Below are 17,231 nucleotides of genomic sequence, written 5' to 3'. Positions count from 1 at the left end.
GAGAAATGTTCCATTCAACAAATTTATCCTAACAGACATAACCCGCTCATACTTTTCACTTCATTGAGGTTAATTATTCACCCACGAGTAGGGGCGGCGATCCCGGGGGACGGTGGGGGACACGTCCCCCTCAATTTGTTTAGGGAGGGGGTCGTACCCCCGAAAATTTTGAAAAATTGCAAAAAGAAAATTTATAGCAAATACTGACTGAAAGAAGAACAAGTAAGTTTTGTAGAATATCTGCATTCCGTTGGTATCACCTTGATACCCACTGCGCGTACTGATGGAGGTTGTGGAGGGGGGGCAGTTCCTCCCCCCCCCAATTCAAACGTGGTTTATTTCTAATTCGATACCAGTGATTTACAAATAATGCTGAAATGAAATGACATGATATTCCGTCATTTTTCCTCCCCTTTTTGTAAATTATAGTGTTTTTTTTTTCGTTTGTTGGACCATGAAAAATATCAACATTTACAGTCAGGCAAAAAATATGTTTATTTAGAAGCCTACATGTCAGGGTACGTGGAACAGCGCGTGCTGCTCGGGGCTCGAGCCCCTTCCCCCCCCCCCCCCCATTTTTTTGAAAAAGTATTTAAAGAGAAATAGAAAGAAAGAAAGAAAAGTAACCGGCTAGTGTCACAAAATGAGGTATCAAAATATGCTCATCTGACCTGAATAAAATGCCTAAAACCCCTGAGCTTGCGGGGCTCTGCACCCTGGATACTCATCTGACCGTAATGTAATGCCTTAAACCCCTAAGCTTTACGGGTCTCAGCCCCCTGGACCCAACACCAATTATTAGTGACCTGCCAGTTTTACAAATAAGGTGTCAAATTATGTTCATCTGACCGTTATTAAATGCCTAAAACTCCTGAGCTTCTGGGGGTCTGCCCTTGACCCCCCCCCCCGCCGGAGCTTTGCCCCTAGACCCACGCCAATTTACGATACGCTTAATCATAAAAACTTTAGCTCTCCCTCCCCCACTTTGAAAAACGTTCCGCGCGGGGCCTGCTTTTAACACGTAAGAGTGGTGGTGATGCGGATTTTTTTCTGCTCCCCCAACCCCACCCCACGTTTTTGCTCATTATGCGACTGGTGATACCAACGGAATACAAATTTTCCCTCGCATTTCTCCCCCCCCCCTCCTGGTCATGAAAAGAAATCGCCGCCCCAGCCCACGAGGCATACATGGTATGGCTTCATTCGTTACATTTGGATACACTCATACCGAGGCCACTTTTTAAATGTTACATGTCGTTTTCACACACGTTCATAATTCCGAAAAAGTTCTTATTTCCAAAGGTTCGTAATTCAGGAGGTTCCTATTTCTGCAAATGAAAGAGGGTCATACTTTCGAAAAGGAAAATATGGTTCGTAATTCCGAACACGAAATAGGGTTTGTGATTCCGGAAATGAAACAGTGGCATCCACTGTTCGTGCACTGTGTACAAATCTAGAGACACAGTACTGTTGATAAAGTTGAGTTCTGGTCATGCGATTGCATTGTGAAAGATACGTTGTGGAATCGATCAGAAAGGTTGATCATCTAGCATATAAGTATTGGTGCGTTCTGCAATGTTCGAGAATCATCAACATGATAATAAATTTGGCCCAGTCATGGTAAAGTTACAAGCACTGTACACAGAAAGATGTCTATGGGACTACACGAACATGTGGCATAAAAATCCGTCCCGATTGTTAAGATGTAATTACATGCCATATTTAAAATTTGAAGAGCCTTGCTTTTCAGGGAATATTTTTTTATACAATGACAACGCTCACAAATTATTTTTTACTTCTTCCCAGAACTCAACCTTCTCTTAAGTTCGTAAGTAAGGTATACTAGATAATTTAAAAGATTTTAACAAAAATGAAAATTACCCCCCCCCCCGAAAAAAAACAAACAAAACAAAACAAACAAAACAAACACACACACACACACACACACGCACACACACACACACACACACACAACAACAACAACAACAACAACACAACAACAACACAAAACAAACTAACAAATAGAAAAGGGCAATCTCTCTGCCCGAATATAAGGGTTGCCTGAGTTTTGGGATGTTCAAAATCTGTTAGGAGTTGATTCCCCAGCCCCCTTCCTGATGTGCCTGTTTCTGACCCCCCCCCCTCCTCCCTCTATTTTCTTTTCCGTGTTCAGGGAGAAGAGGGCATCCATATATCTCCGAAGATTGAGCACAGAGGAAAGGAATGCATCTTTGATCAACTCATAGACGATCACGCGAACACGGCCTACGAAGCATTCTTACGAGGAGAAAAAGTATCAAGTGAGAAAATATTTAATTTAATTTTTGTTAATATTACTTACAACTTATTAGTTTGATTAATCGTAGTCGTATTAGTAACGGTAATAGTACTTAGTTTCATCATCATCATCATCATCATCATCAACACCATCATCATCATCATCATCATCATTATCATCATCATCATTCTTTTCAAAATTATTACTATTAGAAGTGGTAGTAGTAGTATTATCATTATTATTATCATAATTAGTAGAAGTAGTAGTAGTAGACAGGCGAGTATGCAGGGGGAGGGGGGGGGGGTTAGGGGTTGAACCCAGCTTTATTTTTTATGTGTGTGATTTTTTTATGAACCCCCCCCCCTTAAAAATATATATATATATATTATTTTGTTTGTATTAAAGGGTGACCCCCAAACTGAACTCCCCCCTTAGTCGTTGCAAACATTTTAGGACCCCCCCCCCTTGAAAAAACCCTGCATACGCCATTGGTAGTAGTATTAGTTGTAGTATAGTGGTAGTTGTAGTAGTAGTAGTAGTAGTAGTAGTAGTAGTAGTAGTAGTAGTAATAGTAGTAGTAGTAGTAGTAGTAGTAGTATAGTAGTAGTAGTATTAGTTGTAGTATAGTGGTAGTTGTAGTAGTAGTAGTAGTAGTAGTAGTAGTAGAAGAGGTAGTAGTAATAGTAGTACATGTAGTAGTAGTAGTAGTAGTAGTAGTAGTATTAGTAGTAGTATTAATAGTAGTACATGTAGTAGTAGTAGTAGTAGTAGTAGTAGTAGTAGTAATAGTAGTAGTAGTAGTAGTAGTAGTAGTAAGAGTAGTAGTAGTAGTAGTAGTAGTAGTAGTAGTAGTAGTAGTAGTAGTAGTAGTAGTAATAGTAGTAGTAGTAGTAGTAGTAGTAGTAGTAGTAGTAGTAGTAGTAATAGTAGTAGTAGTAGTAGTAGTAGTAGTAGTAGTAGTAGTAGTAGTAGTAGTAATAGTAGTAGTAGTAGTAGTAGTAGTAGTAGTAGTAGTAGTAGTAATAGTAGTACATGTAGTAGTAGTAGTAGTAGCAGTAGTAGTAGTAGTAGTAGTAGTAGTAGTAATAGTAGTAGTAGTAGTAGTAGTAGTAGTAGTAGTAGTAGTAGTAGTAGTAGAAGAGGTAGTAGTAGTAGTAGTAGTAGTAGAAGAGGTAGTAGTAGTAGTAGTAGTAGTAGTAGTAGTACATGTAGTAGTAGTAGTAGTAGTAGTAGTAGTAGTACATGTAGTAGTAGTAGTAGTAGTAGTAGTAGTAATAGTAGTAGTAGTAGTAGTAGTAGTAGTAGTAGTAGTAGTAGAAGAGGTAGTAGTAGTAGTAGTAGTAGTAGTAGTAGTAGTAGTAGTAGTAGTAGTAGTAGTAGAAGAGGTAGTAGTAGTAGTAGTAGTAGTAGTAGTAGTAGTAGTAGTAGTAGTAATAGTAGTAGTTGTAGTAGTAGTAGTAGTAGTAGTAGTAGAAGAGGTAGTAGTAGTAGTAGTAGTAGTAGTAGTAGTAGTAGTAGTAGTAGTAGTAGTAGTAGAAGAGGTAGTAGTAGTAGTAGTAGTAGTAGTAGTAGTAGTAGTAGTAGTAGTAGTAGTACATGTAGTAGTAGTAGTAGTAGTACTAGTAGTAGTAGTAGTAGTAGTAGTAGTAGAAGAGGTAGTAGTAGTAGTAGTAGTAGTAGTAGTAGTAGTAGTAGTAGTAGTAGAAGAGGTAGTAGTAGTAGTAGTAGTAGTAGTAGTAGTAGTAGTAGTAGTAGTAGTAGTAGTAGTAGTAGTAGTAGTAGTAGTAGAAGAGGTAATAGTAGTAGTAGTAGTAGTAGTAGTAGTAGTAGTAGTAGTAGTAGTAGTAGTAGTAGTAGTAGTAGTAGTAGTAGCCTAGTAGTAGTAGTAGTAGTAGTAGTATTTCCATCATCTATATCTTCTTTCGTTGCAGGATGTACTGTTGATCCTCGTATATACTTTTTAATGTTTTCAGATGTAGCATGTGAAAAGTTAAGTGCCTTAGCCTAGGGGGAATAGGGTACAATACTTTTGTGAATCTCTACTCGATAAATTCTCGATAAGTTCAAAATAAGTTTTTAAAGCCTGTTTTGTACCTTAGCTGTATTCTTTGGAGAAAAGTGTGCCAATAGGGGGTCAGTTGCTAAATGTGTGAAATGAAAATGATTGAATCAATCACTGGAATGTTCGTTTCTCTTGTTTACTTTTAAGTTCCTGTTACGGGATGTTATATTGTACTCCAAACTGGCCACAAACTGGCTCGGGTGGCCCCGGTTCGAAACTGAGTCATGTCTTCCGGAAGGTGACGCTAGATATTGCCCACCAGACGTTAATAATCATATCTGAGTGATATATGTCTGTAAAAACTCTAATAATGCACACGTACTGTAATGGTGTGTTTAATAATGCTAATACTTACGATTTTAAGAAAATCAAATCTCTTGCAAGAGGTCTAACTTACATTTAACATTTCCTTGTTCTCTCTCTCTCTCTCTCTCTCTCTCTCTCTCCCTCTCTCTCTCTCTCTCTCTCTCTCTTCGTCTTTCTCTCCCCCTTTTCTCACCCTCCCTCTCCCTCCCTCTCTCTCTCTCTCTCCGTCTTTCTCTCCCCTTTCTCACTCTCTCTCTCTCTCCGTCTCTCTATCTCTCTCTCTCCGTCTTTCTCTCCTCCCTTTCATCCCCTCTCTCTATCTCTCTCTCTCTCCGTCTTTCTCTTCCCTTTTCTATCTCTCTCTCTCTCTCTCTCTCTCCGTCTTTCTCTCCCCTTTTCTCCCATCCCCCTCTTTCTCTCTCCCCTCTCTCTCTCTCTCTCTTCTTTTCTCAAGACGATGGGCCTTGTCTAGGATGGAGGCCGAGTGGATCTGAACCATACAGCTGGATGTCATACAGCGAGGTAGGCTACTCATAATCGCTCCTGGACAGGGTCCTGTACCACTGCAATTTAATAATTTAATATAAGCGTCCTAAAATAATGTGATTTGGGCCTATATTGCATGATGGCCTTTATCTTGTATGGGAAAGATGCGACCAAATATCAAATTACAAACTATTCATGTGTATTCGTCTAGTTGTAAATACAATACGCACAATTATTCAACAAATCAAATTCCATGCAATTTCCTCCTTTTACAATATTATATTGTAATTGTAATTCTATCTTTTAACAGGTTCGCAAGAGGGCGCAGTGTTTTGGATCGGCTCTCCTGGAGAAGGGATTCTTTCCATCTAACGAATCCAAAATCGGTATCTTCAGTCAAAATCGACCGGACGTAAGAGGACTTCGACATTTACTCCGGGCTTTATTTCGTCAAGAGTAAAGGGTTAGGGTTAGGGTTCAATTTTGTTTAAAGGCAGGGTTCCGTCACTACTTAAAGGTAATACAAAGTTTTGGGAAATTTTTTGAAAATTGGCTGGAAAGTGATTCTTTACAATTTTGATGTGGATGCCCCTGTGGATGTTTTATAAGCACTAGAAAATTTAGCCCCTAAAAAAACCTCTGCTTTCGAGAAAAAATTGAATTAAAAAATGTATCGTTGCTCCCGGTAAACGTTGATGAATTTCAAATAGCGCCTACGGCCGTACAATAGTAGCTGCGACCATGGAAATTTCAGAATATGTAGTTGTAATATATAATTTCCAAAGGGGAATAGCTAATCGGTCGATTTTAGTCAATAAACATTGTTTTATAGCTCAATTAATATTTTGACCTTGAGAGGGAGCTATACAACAATTTCATAACTTTAGACTCGATTTCAACCGAGACAACGATCCCTGAATATTGTAGGATCGCGTATTCTTACAATATGTTCATTTGAACAAAATTCATGACCCCATACCAAAACTTTGTTATACCTTAAAGATTTACGTCTTCTGCCATCTGCTGCTCACAATGTCCCAAAGGGTGAACAGCCATGTCCCACAATGCATTAAACGCAGAAACCGGAATTTGTGCTATGTACGCCTTCATCGAAAGATGGCGCATCAAAATGACATTACACCAGTGGTAGCGATGTCGGTAAAAAAAAAAAACCTGTCTCTAGGTTCGGTTTAGAGTTCAGTTTAGGTTAAGGCAGGGGCGGATCCAGCCGGCGGCAAGAAGGGGGGGGGGGGGGGGGGGGGGCCAAATCTTGAGAAAATATTTAGCGGCGAATCAGCCAGCCGGCGAACGGTGAATGAGCGGGGGGGGGGGGGGTGGATGAGAGCACATATATATATTTTTTTTTTTTTTGGGGGGGGGGGTCCAGTTTTTGGGGAACATTTTTGCGCCGACTCAGCCGGCCGGTGAATATTAAAGCGGGGGGATGCTGGAGAGGAGGACCACTAATTTTTTAATTTTTTTTCGGGGGGGGGGGGGGGAGGTGAAGCGCCGTTTTAGCATGACTTTCTTTTTAACTCTCACTTTCACCTATCCCAGATGACCCTAAGTTTTTTGTTGCTGCTTTATATGTAGTTGATAATGCATGATTAAAATAAATAGAGAGAGAGAGAGAGAGAACCACCATCATTATGCAATGGTTCAGGGTTTGTGTAATGTACTTTTGAAACCATTTCTTAGCGTCTGAACCCTAAAAAAATAGCGAAACTATTTTTGAGGAAAAGCATTATACTGAACTGAATAAAGAATAATAACTTTATATTGGCTCATACTAATACTGATACGGGCTAAAGACATTGTGGTATCGGCACAGTAAGATCGGGTATTTGTATAGAGGTATTCCAAAATGACATTCAGATAATCAACATTTTGTTCTGTTATCATACGTATATACGCATAATACAACTGATCTTTATGATTTCTTAACGTGGCATAGCTTCTTCTCCCCCTGCAAACAGAACATAAAACAAGGTTATTTAATAAAAGGATCATGCGACAAAAAGATCATTGTGATTCAAATTGATGCAAGGATTTTTTTTGAATAAGCAATGCTTTTCACCAGAATCTTCTTTGTAAAAAACGACTTTTAGAAATCTCAGCCATGCAATTCTGCCACTGTGTTGTAAGATCCCTTTCAGATTAGGAGAAGTGTATTCCTTGATGAGTTTTTTTAAATTGAATGGAACGTTTCAACTCAATAAGCATGGCTGAGATTTGTAAAAGTTGTTTTTACAAAGAAGATTCTGGTGAATAGCATTGCTTATTCAAACAAATATTCGCATCAATTTGAATCACAATCATTATTTGTCGCTTAATCCCTTTTAATGACCTTGTTTTCTTTCTCGTTTGCAAGGGGAGAAGAAGATATGTCACGTTAAATAAATCATAAAGATCAGTGTTGTATGCGTATATATTATATACACAGGCCCCGTGGAACGTTTATCAAAGTGGGGGGCTAAAGTATTTACGATCAGGTAGAGGGTAGCGAGCGTAAATTGGTGTGAGGGGGAGGGAGGGGGGGAGGGGGTTCAGGGGGCGGAGCCCCGGAAGCTCAGTAGTTTTAGGCATTTAATACGGTCAGAGAAGCTCAAATATTTTGATGCCGCATTTGTGTCACTGGCAGGTCAGGGGGGGGGGCGTTTTTTTTTAAGGTAAAATTTACGTTACTATCCTATTTTTTAACCGGTTTGGGAGGCTAGGGGGGGGGGGCGGGCCCGTAGAATCGGCCCGTGGATCCGCGCATGGGTTAAGGTGTAGTGCCATCGGATGAAAGGTATGAACTCGTCATCATGACTCTTAGCAGAGTTTTTTTCTAGCCTTGAATAACATGTAAAATCATTGTAGATTTTCAAGAGGACTATATATTTTGTCTTCAAAACAGTGGGTCATTTCTGACTTGGGCTGTTCTTCTTACTCGATGATAAGTGTGCCGCTTTACAGCACACTAGGACCAGATGGGTATGAATACATCATCAATCTCAGTAAGTATCTCTTACATCAAATACTCAGGGCCGATCATGTGGAATAATCTATCGAATACCTTAAAATGTACCAAAAGTCTTCCAGTTTTTAAACGAACATATACAAATCATCTTTTAAATTTATATTAATTTGCCTTCTCCCTTCCTCTCCCATTCCTTTTACCCATCCGTTTTGTTTTGTTATTGTAGTTGCTGTTGTTGTATTGTTAGTTACTTAGTTTATGTTCTTGTTCAATATGATTTTCATGTATATAATTAAGGGATTGACCATAGACAGGACTGTAGGCCTATTGTCGATCCCACCATTATTGTTTGTCTTTGATTGTTTTGTATTTTTATCAGATTGTGGAAATAAACTAAACTTGAAACTTGAAACATTACCTTACATTCATTTCATCTTTTGAATTGTCCGTTCTCCTTTCTTGCTTGTCATTTCAGTAGTAGTAGTAGTAGAAGTAGTAGTAGTAGTAGTAGTAGTAGTAGTAGTAGTAGTAGTAGTAGTAGTAGGAGTAGTAGTAGTAGTAGCTCCCCTGCATTTGAAGAGCGCGATCTCCAGTAATATCTTATTTTCGTGTTTTTTTTTCTTTTCTCGTTCAGCTGAAATGAAGCTCATTGTAGTCGATACCATGGACAAAGTGAATAGTCTGTTGGATCAGTGCTCCAAATTACCAACCATCAAGCACGTGATCGTCATGGAAAGACCAATCACAGCCGAGATCACAGAAAAGGCGTGGAAAATGGACGTTGACGTAGTCACTTTTGAAGATTTCGTAGCAGTAGGCGAGCGGAAAATGAAAGACCCCGTTGTAAGTGATATCATTTTCTCTTCGTAATTTTAAAGCAATTATTTGTATTGTTTTAGTTTGATAAAGGATGTATAAGAAAGGAACGATAAAGTTATCTCATCTTCTTTTTTTTTCTCATTTCGAAAGCCGTGCAAACCAGACGATGTGGCCGTTATTCGATTTACAAGCGGCACGACAGGTGAGATACTTCAATCTCAGCTTTCTTTGTCCAATCACCATATTCAAAACTTGATATGTGGACGTGTCATGGTGTAGTGGTTTATTCTCTTGACTCTTAATCCCTTGGTTGGTGGTTCGAATCCAAGCCCAGCACTAACGTCCTTTAGCAAGACGTTAATCCGCGTTTGCCACTCTCCACTCAGGTGTTAATGTGTAGGCCTACCTAGCATTTGCTGGGGTAATAATAACTGCAGGACACTCAGGAAGAACAGCATTGAAGCTGGTGAGGCTTCCCTGAATAAACAAAATTATTGTTATTAGAATTAGTAAAGTACCGACCCATATCACTGATAACTATTACTGATAACGATAACTTGCGCTAACAGTACAAGTACAAGTTCACCGACATCCCATTGAAACGCGTCTAAAATTTAGTAAACACGGTTCAATGGTTCACGTAGTATTTATGACGGTCTCGTGAAACTCTGCTTAAGTCTCCTGCAGTCTTTATGGTAAAGGCAGGGGCGTCGCCAAAGGGGGGTGTGGGGGTGCGACACCCCCACCTGTCAGGATATTGTCGGTAAAATTGCGCTGCCGTCGGGAAAAAGAGAAAAGGGGGAGGGAAAAAGAGAAAAGGGGGAGGGAAAAAAAAGAGAGGGGAAAAAAGAAAGGGAAAAAAGAGAGGGAAAGGGAAAGAAAAGAAAAAAAGAAAAGGAAAAGAAAAGAAAGAAAGGAAAAGAAAGGAAAGAAAGGAAAAGAAAGGAAAGAAAAGAGAAGAAAGAAAGAGAAAAAAGAAAAAGAGGGAGGAGAGGAAAGAAAGGAAAAGAAAGAAAAGAAAGAAAAGAAAGAAAAGGAAAAAAAGAAGAAAGAAATATGAAAGGGAAACAAAAGAAACGGGGATGAAAGAGAGGAGAGAGAGGGGAGGTAAGAGTCTGAGAGAGGAGGAGTGGGAGTAAAAGAGAGAAGGGGGTTGTTGGGTGGAGTCGTCTCGTCGAGAGAGCAAGAAAGACACGGGTAAATATGTTGCTGTGTCGGGTCAGCTGTGTCGGTATTCTTGCTCGATCCTCGTGTACTATATCAATGCAGAAATTTGAAGTCGGTGAGATGTATATTGTCGGTCGGCAGACAAGTTTTTTTTCCCTACGAACTGTGACTTCTTATCCGCTGTGACGACTTCGAGAGTGACTACAACTACAATACTTGTATTTTCTTGAAGTTTCACTTTCCTATAATATCAGCTAAAGAAATCGGAGGTTTAAAATTTTCGGGGAAACTAAATTCAAACAAGGTTTAAGAGTCAACAACGGTACGACGAATCGTTTTCCTTTCTTTATATTGTGATGAAACGCCAAAAAAATTCCGCGCTTCGCGCGGCAGGGAAAACTTCATTTAGACGAGTCGAGAACGGTACAACGAATCGTCTTCTTTCTCTAATAATTTAAGGAAATGTCAAAGCTTCCGCGCTTTGCGCGAGAGTGGGAAACTGAATTCAGACAAATAGGGCTTATTAAAAGTCGAAAACGGTACAACGAATCGTGTTCTTTCTCTAATAATTTGAGGAAACGTCAAAGCTTTCGCGCTTCGCGCGAGAGGGGGAAACTGAATTCAGATGAATAGGGCTTAAAAAGATTCGAAAACGGTACGAGGAATCGTCTTCCTTTCTCTATATTGTGATGAAACGCCAAAAATTCCGCGCTTTGCGCAGAAGGGGAAAACTTCTTTTAGACGAGTCGAGAACGGTACGACAAATCGTCTTCTTTCTCTAATAATTTAAGGAAACGTCAAAGCGTCGGGGGAAACTGAATTCGGACAAAATTAATAGGGCTTATTTAGAGTCGAAAAAGGTACAACGAATCGTGTTCTTTCTCTAATAATTTGAGGAAACGTCAAAGCTTTCGCGCTTCGCGCGAGAGGGGGAAACTGAATTCAGATGAATAGGGCTTAATAAGAGTCGAAAACGGTACGATGTATCGTCTTCCTTTCTCTATATTGTGATGAAACGCCAAAAATTCCGCGCTTCGCGTGGAAGGGGAAACTTCATTTAGTCGAGTCGAGAACGGTACAACGAATCGTCTTCTTTCTCTAATAATTTAAGGATACGTCAAAGCTTCCGCGCTTCGCGTGAGAGGGGGAAACTGAATTCAGACAAAATTAATAGGGCTTATTTAGAGTCAAAAGCGGTACAACGAATCGTGTTCTTTCTCTAATGATATGAGGAAACGTCAAAACTTCCGCGCTTCGCGCGAGAGGGGGAAACTGAATGCAGACAAAATTAATAGGGCTTATTTAGAGTCTAAAACGGTACAACGAATCGTGTTCTTTCTCTAATGATATGAGGAAACGTCAAAGCTTTCGAGCCCCGCGCGAGAGGGGGAAACTGAATTCAGATGAATAAGGCTTATTAAGAGTCGAAAACGGTACGACGAATCGTCTTCTTTCTCTAATAATTTAATAAAACGTCAAAACTTCCGCGCTTCGCGCGGGAGGGGGAAGCTTTATTCAGATAAGGATTAAGAGTCAAGAACAGTACACCGAATCGTCTGCTTTTTCTCATAATTTAATGAAACGTCAAAGCTTCCGCGCTTTGCGCGAGAGGGGGAGAAACTAAATTCAGACAAGAATTAAGAGTCGAGAACAGTACACCGAATCGTCTGCTTTTTCTCATAAATTAATGAAACGTCAAAACTTCCGCGCTTTGCGCGGGCGGGGGAAGCTTCATTCAGATAAGGATTAAGAGTCGAGAACAGTACACCGAATCGTCTGCTTTTTCTCATAAATTAATGAAACGTCAAAACTTCCGCGCTTCGCGCGGGTGGGGGAAGCTTCATTCAGATAAGGATTAAGAGTCGAGAACAGTACACCGAATCGTCTGCTTTTTCTCATAATTTAATGAAACGTCAAAGCTTCCGCGCTTTGCGCGGGAGGGGGGGGGGGGAACTGAATTCAGAAAAGGATAAACAGTCGAGAACGGTACAGCAAATCGTCTTCTTTTTTATAATAATTTAATGAAACGTCAAAGCTTTCGCGCTTCGCGCGGGAAGGGGGGGGGGGGGGACTTCATTCAGCCAAGGATTACCAGTCTAAAACGGTACAATTAATCGTCTTCTTTTCCTAATAATTTAAGGAAACGTCTAAGCACTTCGCGCGGCAGGCCCATCACCCACACCCCCCTAATGAGCGCGCTTTTAAGTGATTCTCTTGCTCACTACCGCCCCTCCCAAAATAAGATCCTAGCTCCGCGCCTGCATTAAAATATATAGCTATGATGCTGACAAAATTGAAGAAATAATTCGTTTATTTACGTCGTCGAGGAAATTATACATTTTGCGCATATGCAAGTACCATAGATAGTCCATAGGAAAAACAATTTAGCCTTCGGCCCCAGGTTTAAAGGGTTGAATTTGTAGATATTGGACATTTAATTTTGTCGGTAATTGGTGGCTAGTTTTGTCGGTAATCGTTGGCCTCTACACCCCCCCCCCCCCCCCCACTGAAAAAGGGCTAGCGACGCCCCTGGGTAAAGGTATATCGGTGTGGCCAGGAGATCGACGGCTTTAAGTCCTCTCTGAGGGGCTTATTAATAACGATTTATGCCTTACCAAAGGGCATTAGAATATAGACGTGGTTTCGAACCCAGGACCTTCCGTTTACGAGACCACTGTAATCCCACTCAGCGCTTCCTCGTAATGATTAAAGTTATAGTTATCTTAGACTCGGGACTAGCCCGTTCAACACAGTAAGCTCTGGCTCGTAATGTTATGAACCAGAGCAATATAACACTGAGTTCCTATAGGAAATCTATTTATTCAGATGATCATATCTCAGCCCCTACTTAACAATATTCAGTTGGTTTTCGACGTTTGGACATTATTTTGATGCTCTTTCGCAAAATGAAGAAAAAATTGAGAAATTCCAAAAATTGATTTTTTTTTGATGACGTCACACTTCACCACTATAAAGTTGAAGGATGGGCTATATACCCACAATTCTAAGGCCTGCATTATGTTTCTCCCAAAGTAGTGAGACGTAGAATCTATTAGATCCGGGGAAAGATATGATTTTGTTGTTGTTTTTGTTTTGTTGTTGTTGGTATCATTTGAGATAAATTTTTCCCAGAATTTATTTAATGGATTTCAAATAAATAACTTTTAGAAAGTACATACATCTTAGAGATCACACAGTATTTCATTCATTATTTTATCTGCATTATATGAATTAATCAAATGCTTAAACAAAAATCATTTCCATCTCTTTTCAGGTACTCCCAAAGGAGCGATGATCTCACACGCTAACATTGCGACTAGTCTCACCAGCCTATACATAGCATCAAAGGTATGTCAATAATAATATGTTATATTTGTTTTCACAGGGGGCGGCTTTAGAGTAGTGTGAGGAGGAAGGGGGTGGTGTCGAAATAATTCTGCACAAAAGGCAGCCCACAATTTTGAATTTGGTTTCACAGATGCGTCGCTAAAGAATTTCTAAGGGGGAGGAGGTGTCAAAATAGATCTGCAAAGAAGAAAGCCGACAGTTTTTAAAGTAGCATAGCATTCAATTTTTGCAATTTGGTGACACGGCTCAAAAAGGCACTGAATTTGCAATGCCCCTATTCCCCTTGAATCAATAATTTCTTTCTTTCTTTCTTTTTATTTGTTTAAATATATTTATCTACTTATTTAGCTAGTTATTAATTTATTTACTCATTATGTATAGCTATTTACTCATTATTCATCTACACTGTAGTTATCTATTGTGATGGGCGTTGCTTATCTGTGTTCTTCTTTTTGGCAAATTCAGTTCAAAGTGTGCCTACTATAGTTCCATCAAAGAAGAAAAGGTATGAATAATAATTCGCCTGTCATCCAACCCCTTTGTATTACATCAAACTCGTATTTTTGTGGTTGCTTCATTCGCCTCTCTGCACGGTCGCTCGTGTGTCACACGTGCAATTTTCCACAAAACGATAATAATAATAATCTTTTAAAGTCTACTCCAAATTTGATTTTATTAAGTTATGAAACCGAAAATGGAAATTCTTTTTGCCGAATTGATCGTGAGCTCGGCAGCCACTGAGCAGCGCCAGATCGACGTTGCTCTATCCCTTATTGTTGAACGCCAAACAAGGTAGCAGCAACTCCCGTCTTTTAACGTCATTTGGTATGACGTTGCCGGGTTCGAATCCACGACCCCTCGGTTGTGAGGCGGACGCTCTACTGACTGAGCCAACACACCAATTGACAGATAATTACCATCTGGCACCGCAATATAATTTATGTGGCACCTTTGCCAAGGTCGTTGAAGCACAACTATATATCATATGTACAAAAGAATAGCAATTTTACTACCATAATGCTACCCTGCATAATGTTTTACGTGTAATTTTACTTCGTCACTGATGTATACTTTGTAAAAGCAACTGCAATTCGGCTCTCTGGCCGCGAATGTTTTTTAATGAAATAAACCATTTAAAATAAATAAATATAGTTAATTCTAATCCATTCTATTTTTTTTTTTAAATTTCAGACCGCCTTCTCCTACAAGCCTGGATCGCGCTATATATCTTATCTTCCTCTTGCCCATGGGCTTGAACACAGTGCACAGGTCAGTTGTCTAACTTGTGATCAATCGTGTGTTGTTGTTGTTGTGTGTTTTTTTCCTAGAACGAAAAATTAAAAAAGAATCTTGGTTCGAGTTTCCAAAAAGGTATTTTGACGTATAGATAATGACGAAGACGGTCACAGACGGCGATGATGCTGACGATGATGATGATGATGCTGATGAGGATGATGAGGATGATGATGATGATGATGATGATGATGATGATGATGATGATGAAGAAGAAGAAGAAGAAGAAGAAGAAGAAGAAGAAGAAGAAGAAGAAGAAGAAGAAGAAGAAGAAGAAGAAGAAGAAGAGAGAAGAAGAAGAAGAAGAAAGAAGAAGAAGAAGAAGTAGAAGAAGAAGAAGAAGAAGAAGAAGAAGTAGAAGGAGAAGAAGAAGGAGAAGGAGGAGGAGAAGAAGAAGAAGAAGAAGAAGAAGAAGAAGAAGAAGAAGAAGAAGAAGAAGGGAAAAATTACGACAAAATTATGGAGACTCACATAATTACTCAAACAACATCGTTCGATTTTTAAACCTAGATTTTAACACTGAATACCAAGACGGAACATAAAAGCACTGGGTATTGATCTGATAATTCAAATCACGTGACATTCAGACTCACTCAAGATCATATTCAGTTGATTTATTTCTTATTAAATGAATGATTTTTTATTCTGATTTGATCAAAACCAAACAGGCACTGTTATTTCACTTCGGCTGCTCGATTGGCTTCTTCAGAGGTGACCTGAAAGAGTTATTGGACGACATGCAGGAACTCAAACCAGACGCCTTTGCCATCGTACCGCGGCTAGCCAACAAGCTTTTTGACAAAGTGAGAATATTAAAAGAGTTTCCCAAAGCAGAAACAATATTGATGAAATCAGTGGCGGATCCCGAAAATTTTATGACAAAAGGTAGTCAGGTTTTGGGGTGCCCTTTGGATACAACATTTCATGAAAATATGCGCTGCGATGCGATGTGATGTAATTTAATATAATACAAATCTAAACATCACTTTATTGATAAAAGTTGCGAAACAAAGTAGACATAATAGCCCAGGACGAAATCAAATCATTGATAAATACAGGGCATAAGTATGATATTAAAATAATAAATATAAAGCGCAGAATTCATGCATATGAATTCTAATGGGATGCAAAAGCTCCTAATGTGCGTTGAAACACTATGAGCACTTAAATGGAATAGATTTGCCTTTTTAGTTTTAATTTTAAAGCATTTATAGAAGGGGATTTCATACGTCGAAACGTTAAATTTAATGATATGTGCATTATTAAGTTTATTGTTAATTGTGTTGTTGGTTGTTGGTGTAAATAAGTAAATTAGTATTTCTTTATAACAATAATTTACCTTTTTATCTGATTCGACATCGCCCGTCTTAGTTTTATTTACCACGCATTGCAGTAGTAACAATGCTATTTTTTATTATTGTGTTTGTTATTTATTTGATATCTCTTTTTAACATCTATTTATTTATTCATTAATAATCTATCGATCCATCTTTCTTTGACTGTTCCTAATGCAGATCATACTAAAAGTGAACATTGCATCTTATCTCAAGAGAAGTCTCTTCAGCTGGGCATTCAACGCGAAGAAACATGAAGTGGACAAGTATATATCAAGCCCCATATTATCTCAAGAAATTAACTGTTTATGTTTGCTCTGCCCTGAAGACCATTACAACCGTGATGTAGCTATGGGGGCACTGCCTGCGAATAAGGAGGGGGGCAATAGAAGGCAGATCATGACTAATGATTACAAAACTCGATGAAAATGCATCCCGTATATTTCTTTGTGGGTCTTAAAATGTATCATGTGCAGATTGTATGTACGAATACACGAAAAATGACTGCACTGATGTGGGCAGCAAAGCAGGGAGTAGCAAATGTCATTGACCTGTCATAGTAGTATCATTCCCATCACAAATGACATTTTGTTGTCCTGACTTTTAATTTTTTTTTTTTTAACATTTAAATTTCAACAACTTGCTTAATTTAAATTTTGATCATGTTATTTTTTTCAGAGGAATATTTAGAAACAACACTTGGTATGATACTTTTGTCTTTGGAAAGATCCAGGTTAGTTGTTGTTGTTATCGTTTTTAAAAATCCATTAGTGACAATAATATTTCATTATCTTATTTATCGCCTACAAAAAAAAAATCAGTTTCGAATTATGTAATATAGTATGTCATTTTCATGTTCGCACATTTCACACGGCGACGCGGAAGGCTATTGTAACTGCCTGAGGTTTTTTTTTTATTGAAAGCCTTTCCGACCGTGTTCTTACCAGGAATATGGCAAACAGTCATCCAGTTCGAGTCTGGCATGAAACTGAAGAAAAAACAGAAATATTGGTTTCATGTATGTTCATATATACATAATAATATTTATTTTTAAAGATCCATAATGGAATAATCCCCTAATGTCCTAAAAACCAGCTCATTACGTTATTCTTTTAAACGCCTTTATAAATCTTAATTTAAAGTTTGTATTCATAATGTGAAATAGGATATTGCTTT

The 17,231-nt window shown here is 38.9% G+C and overlaps 1 protein-coding gene across 1 annotated transcript in view; it reads left to right on the top strand.

Moving 5' to 3' along the window:
• Nucleotides 1–17,231, top strand: part of LOC753112 (long-chain-fatty-acid--CoA ligase 5) — a 30,435-nt gene that overhangs the window by 8,233 nt on the left and 4,971 nt on the right. Inside the window, exons 2-12 of the mRNA XM_030979201.1 lie at nt 2,174–2,300; nt 5,101–5,168; nt 5,443–5,544; nt 8,032–8,131; nt 8,729–8,937; nt 9,064–9,115; nt 13,355–13,428; nt 14,620–14,697; nt 15,390–15,524; nt 16,236–16,321; nt 16,734–16,788. Of these exons, the coding sequence (XP_030835061.1) occupies nt 2,174–2,300; nt 5,101–5,168; nt 5,443–5,544; nt 8,032–8,131; nt 8,729–8,937; nt 9,064–9,115; nt 13,355–13,428; nt 14,620–14,697; nt 15,390–15,524; nt 16,236–16,321; nt 16,734–16,788 (1,086 nt within the window). The remainder of the gene's footprint in view (nt 1–2,173; nt 2,301–5,100; nt 5,169–5,442; nt 5,545–8,031; nt 8,132–8,728; nt 8,938–9,063; nt 9,116–13,354; nt 13,429–14,619; nt 14,698–15,389; nt 15,525–16,235; nt 16,322–16,733; nt 16,789–17,231) is intronic.

This window comes from Strongylocentrotus purpuratus, unplaced genomic scaffold (genome assembly GCF_000002235.5).
Source record: "Strongylocentrotus purpuratus isolate Spur 01 unplaced genomic scaffold, Spur_5.0 spur5_scaffold_10, whole genome shotgun sequence".
NCBI lineage: Eukaryota > Metazoa > Echinodermata > Echinoidea > Camarodonta > Strongylocentrotidae > Strongylocentrotus > Strongylocentrotus purpuratus.
The sequence above is the reverse complement of the archived record's forward strand: the minus strand, read 5'-3'. Positions and strand labels throughout refer to the sequence as shown.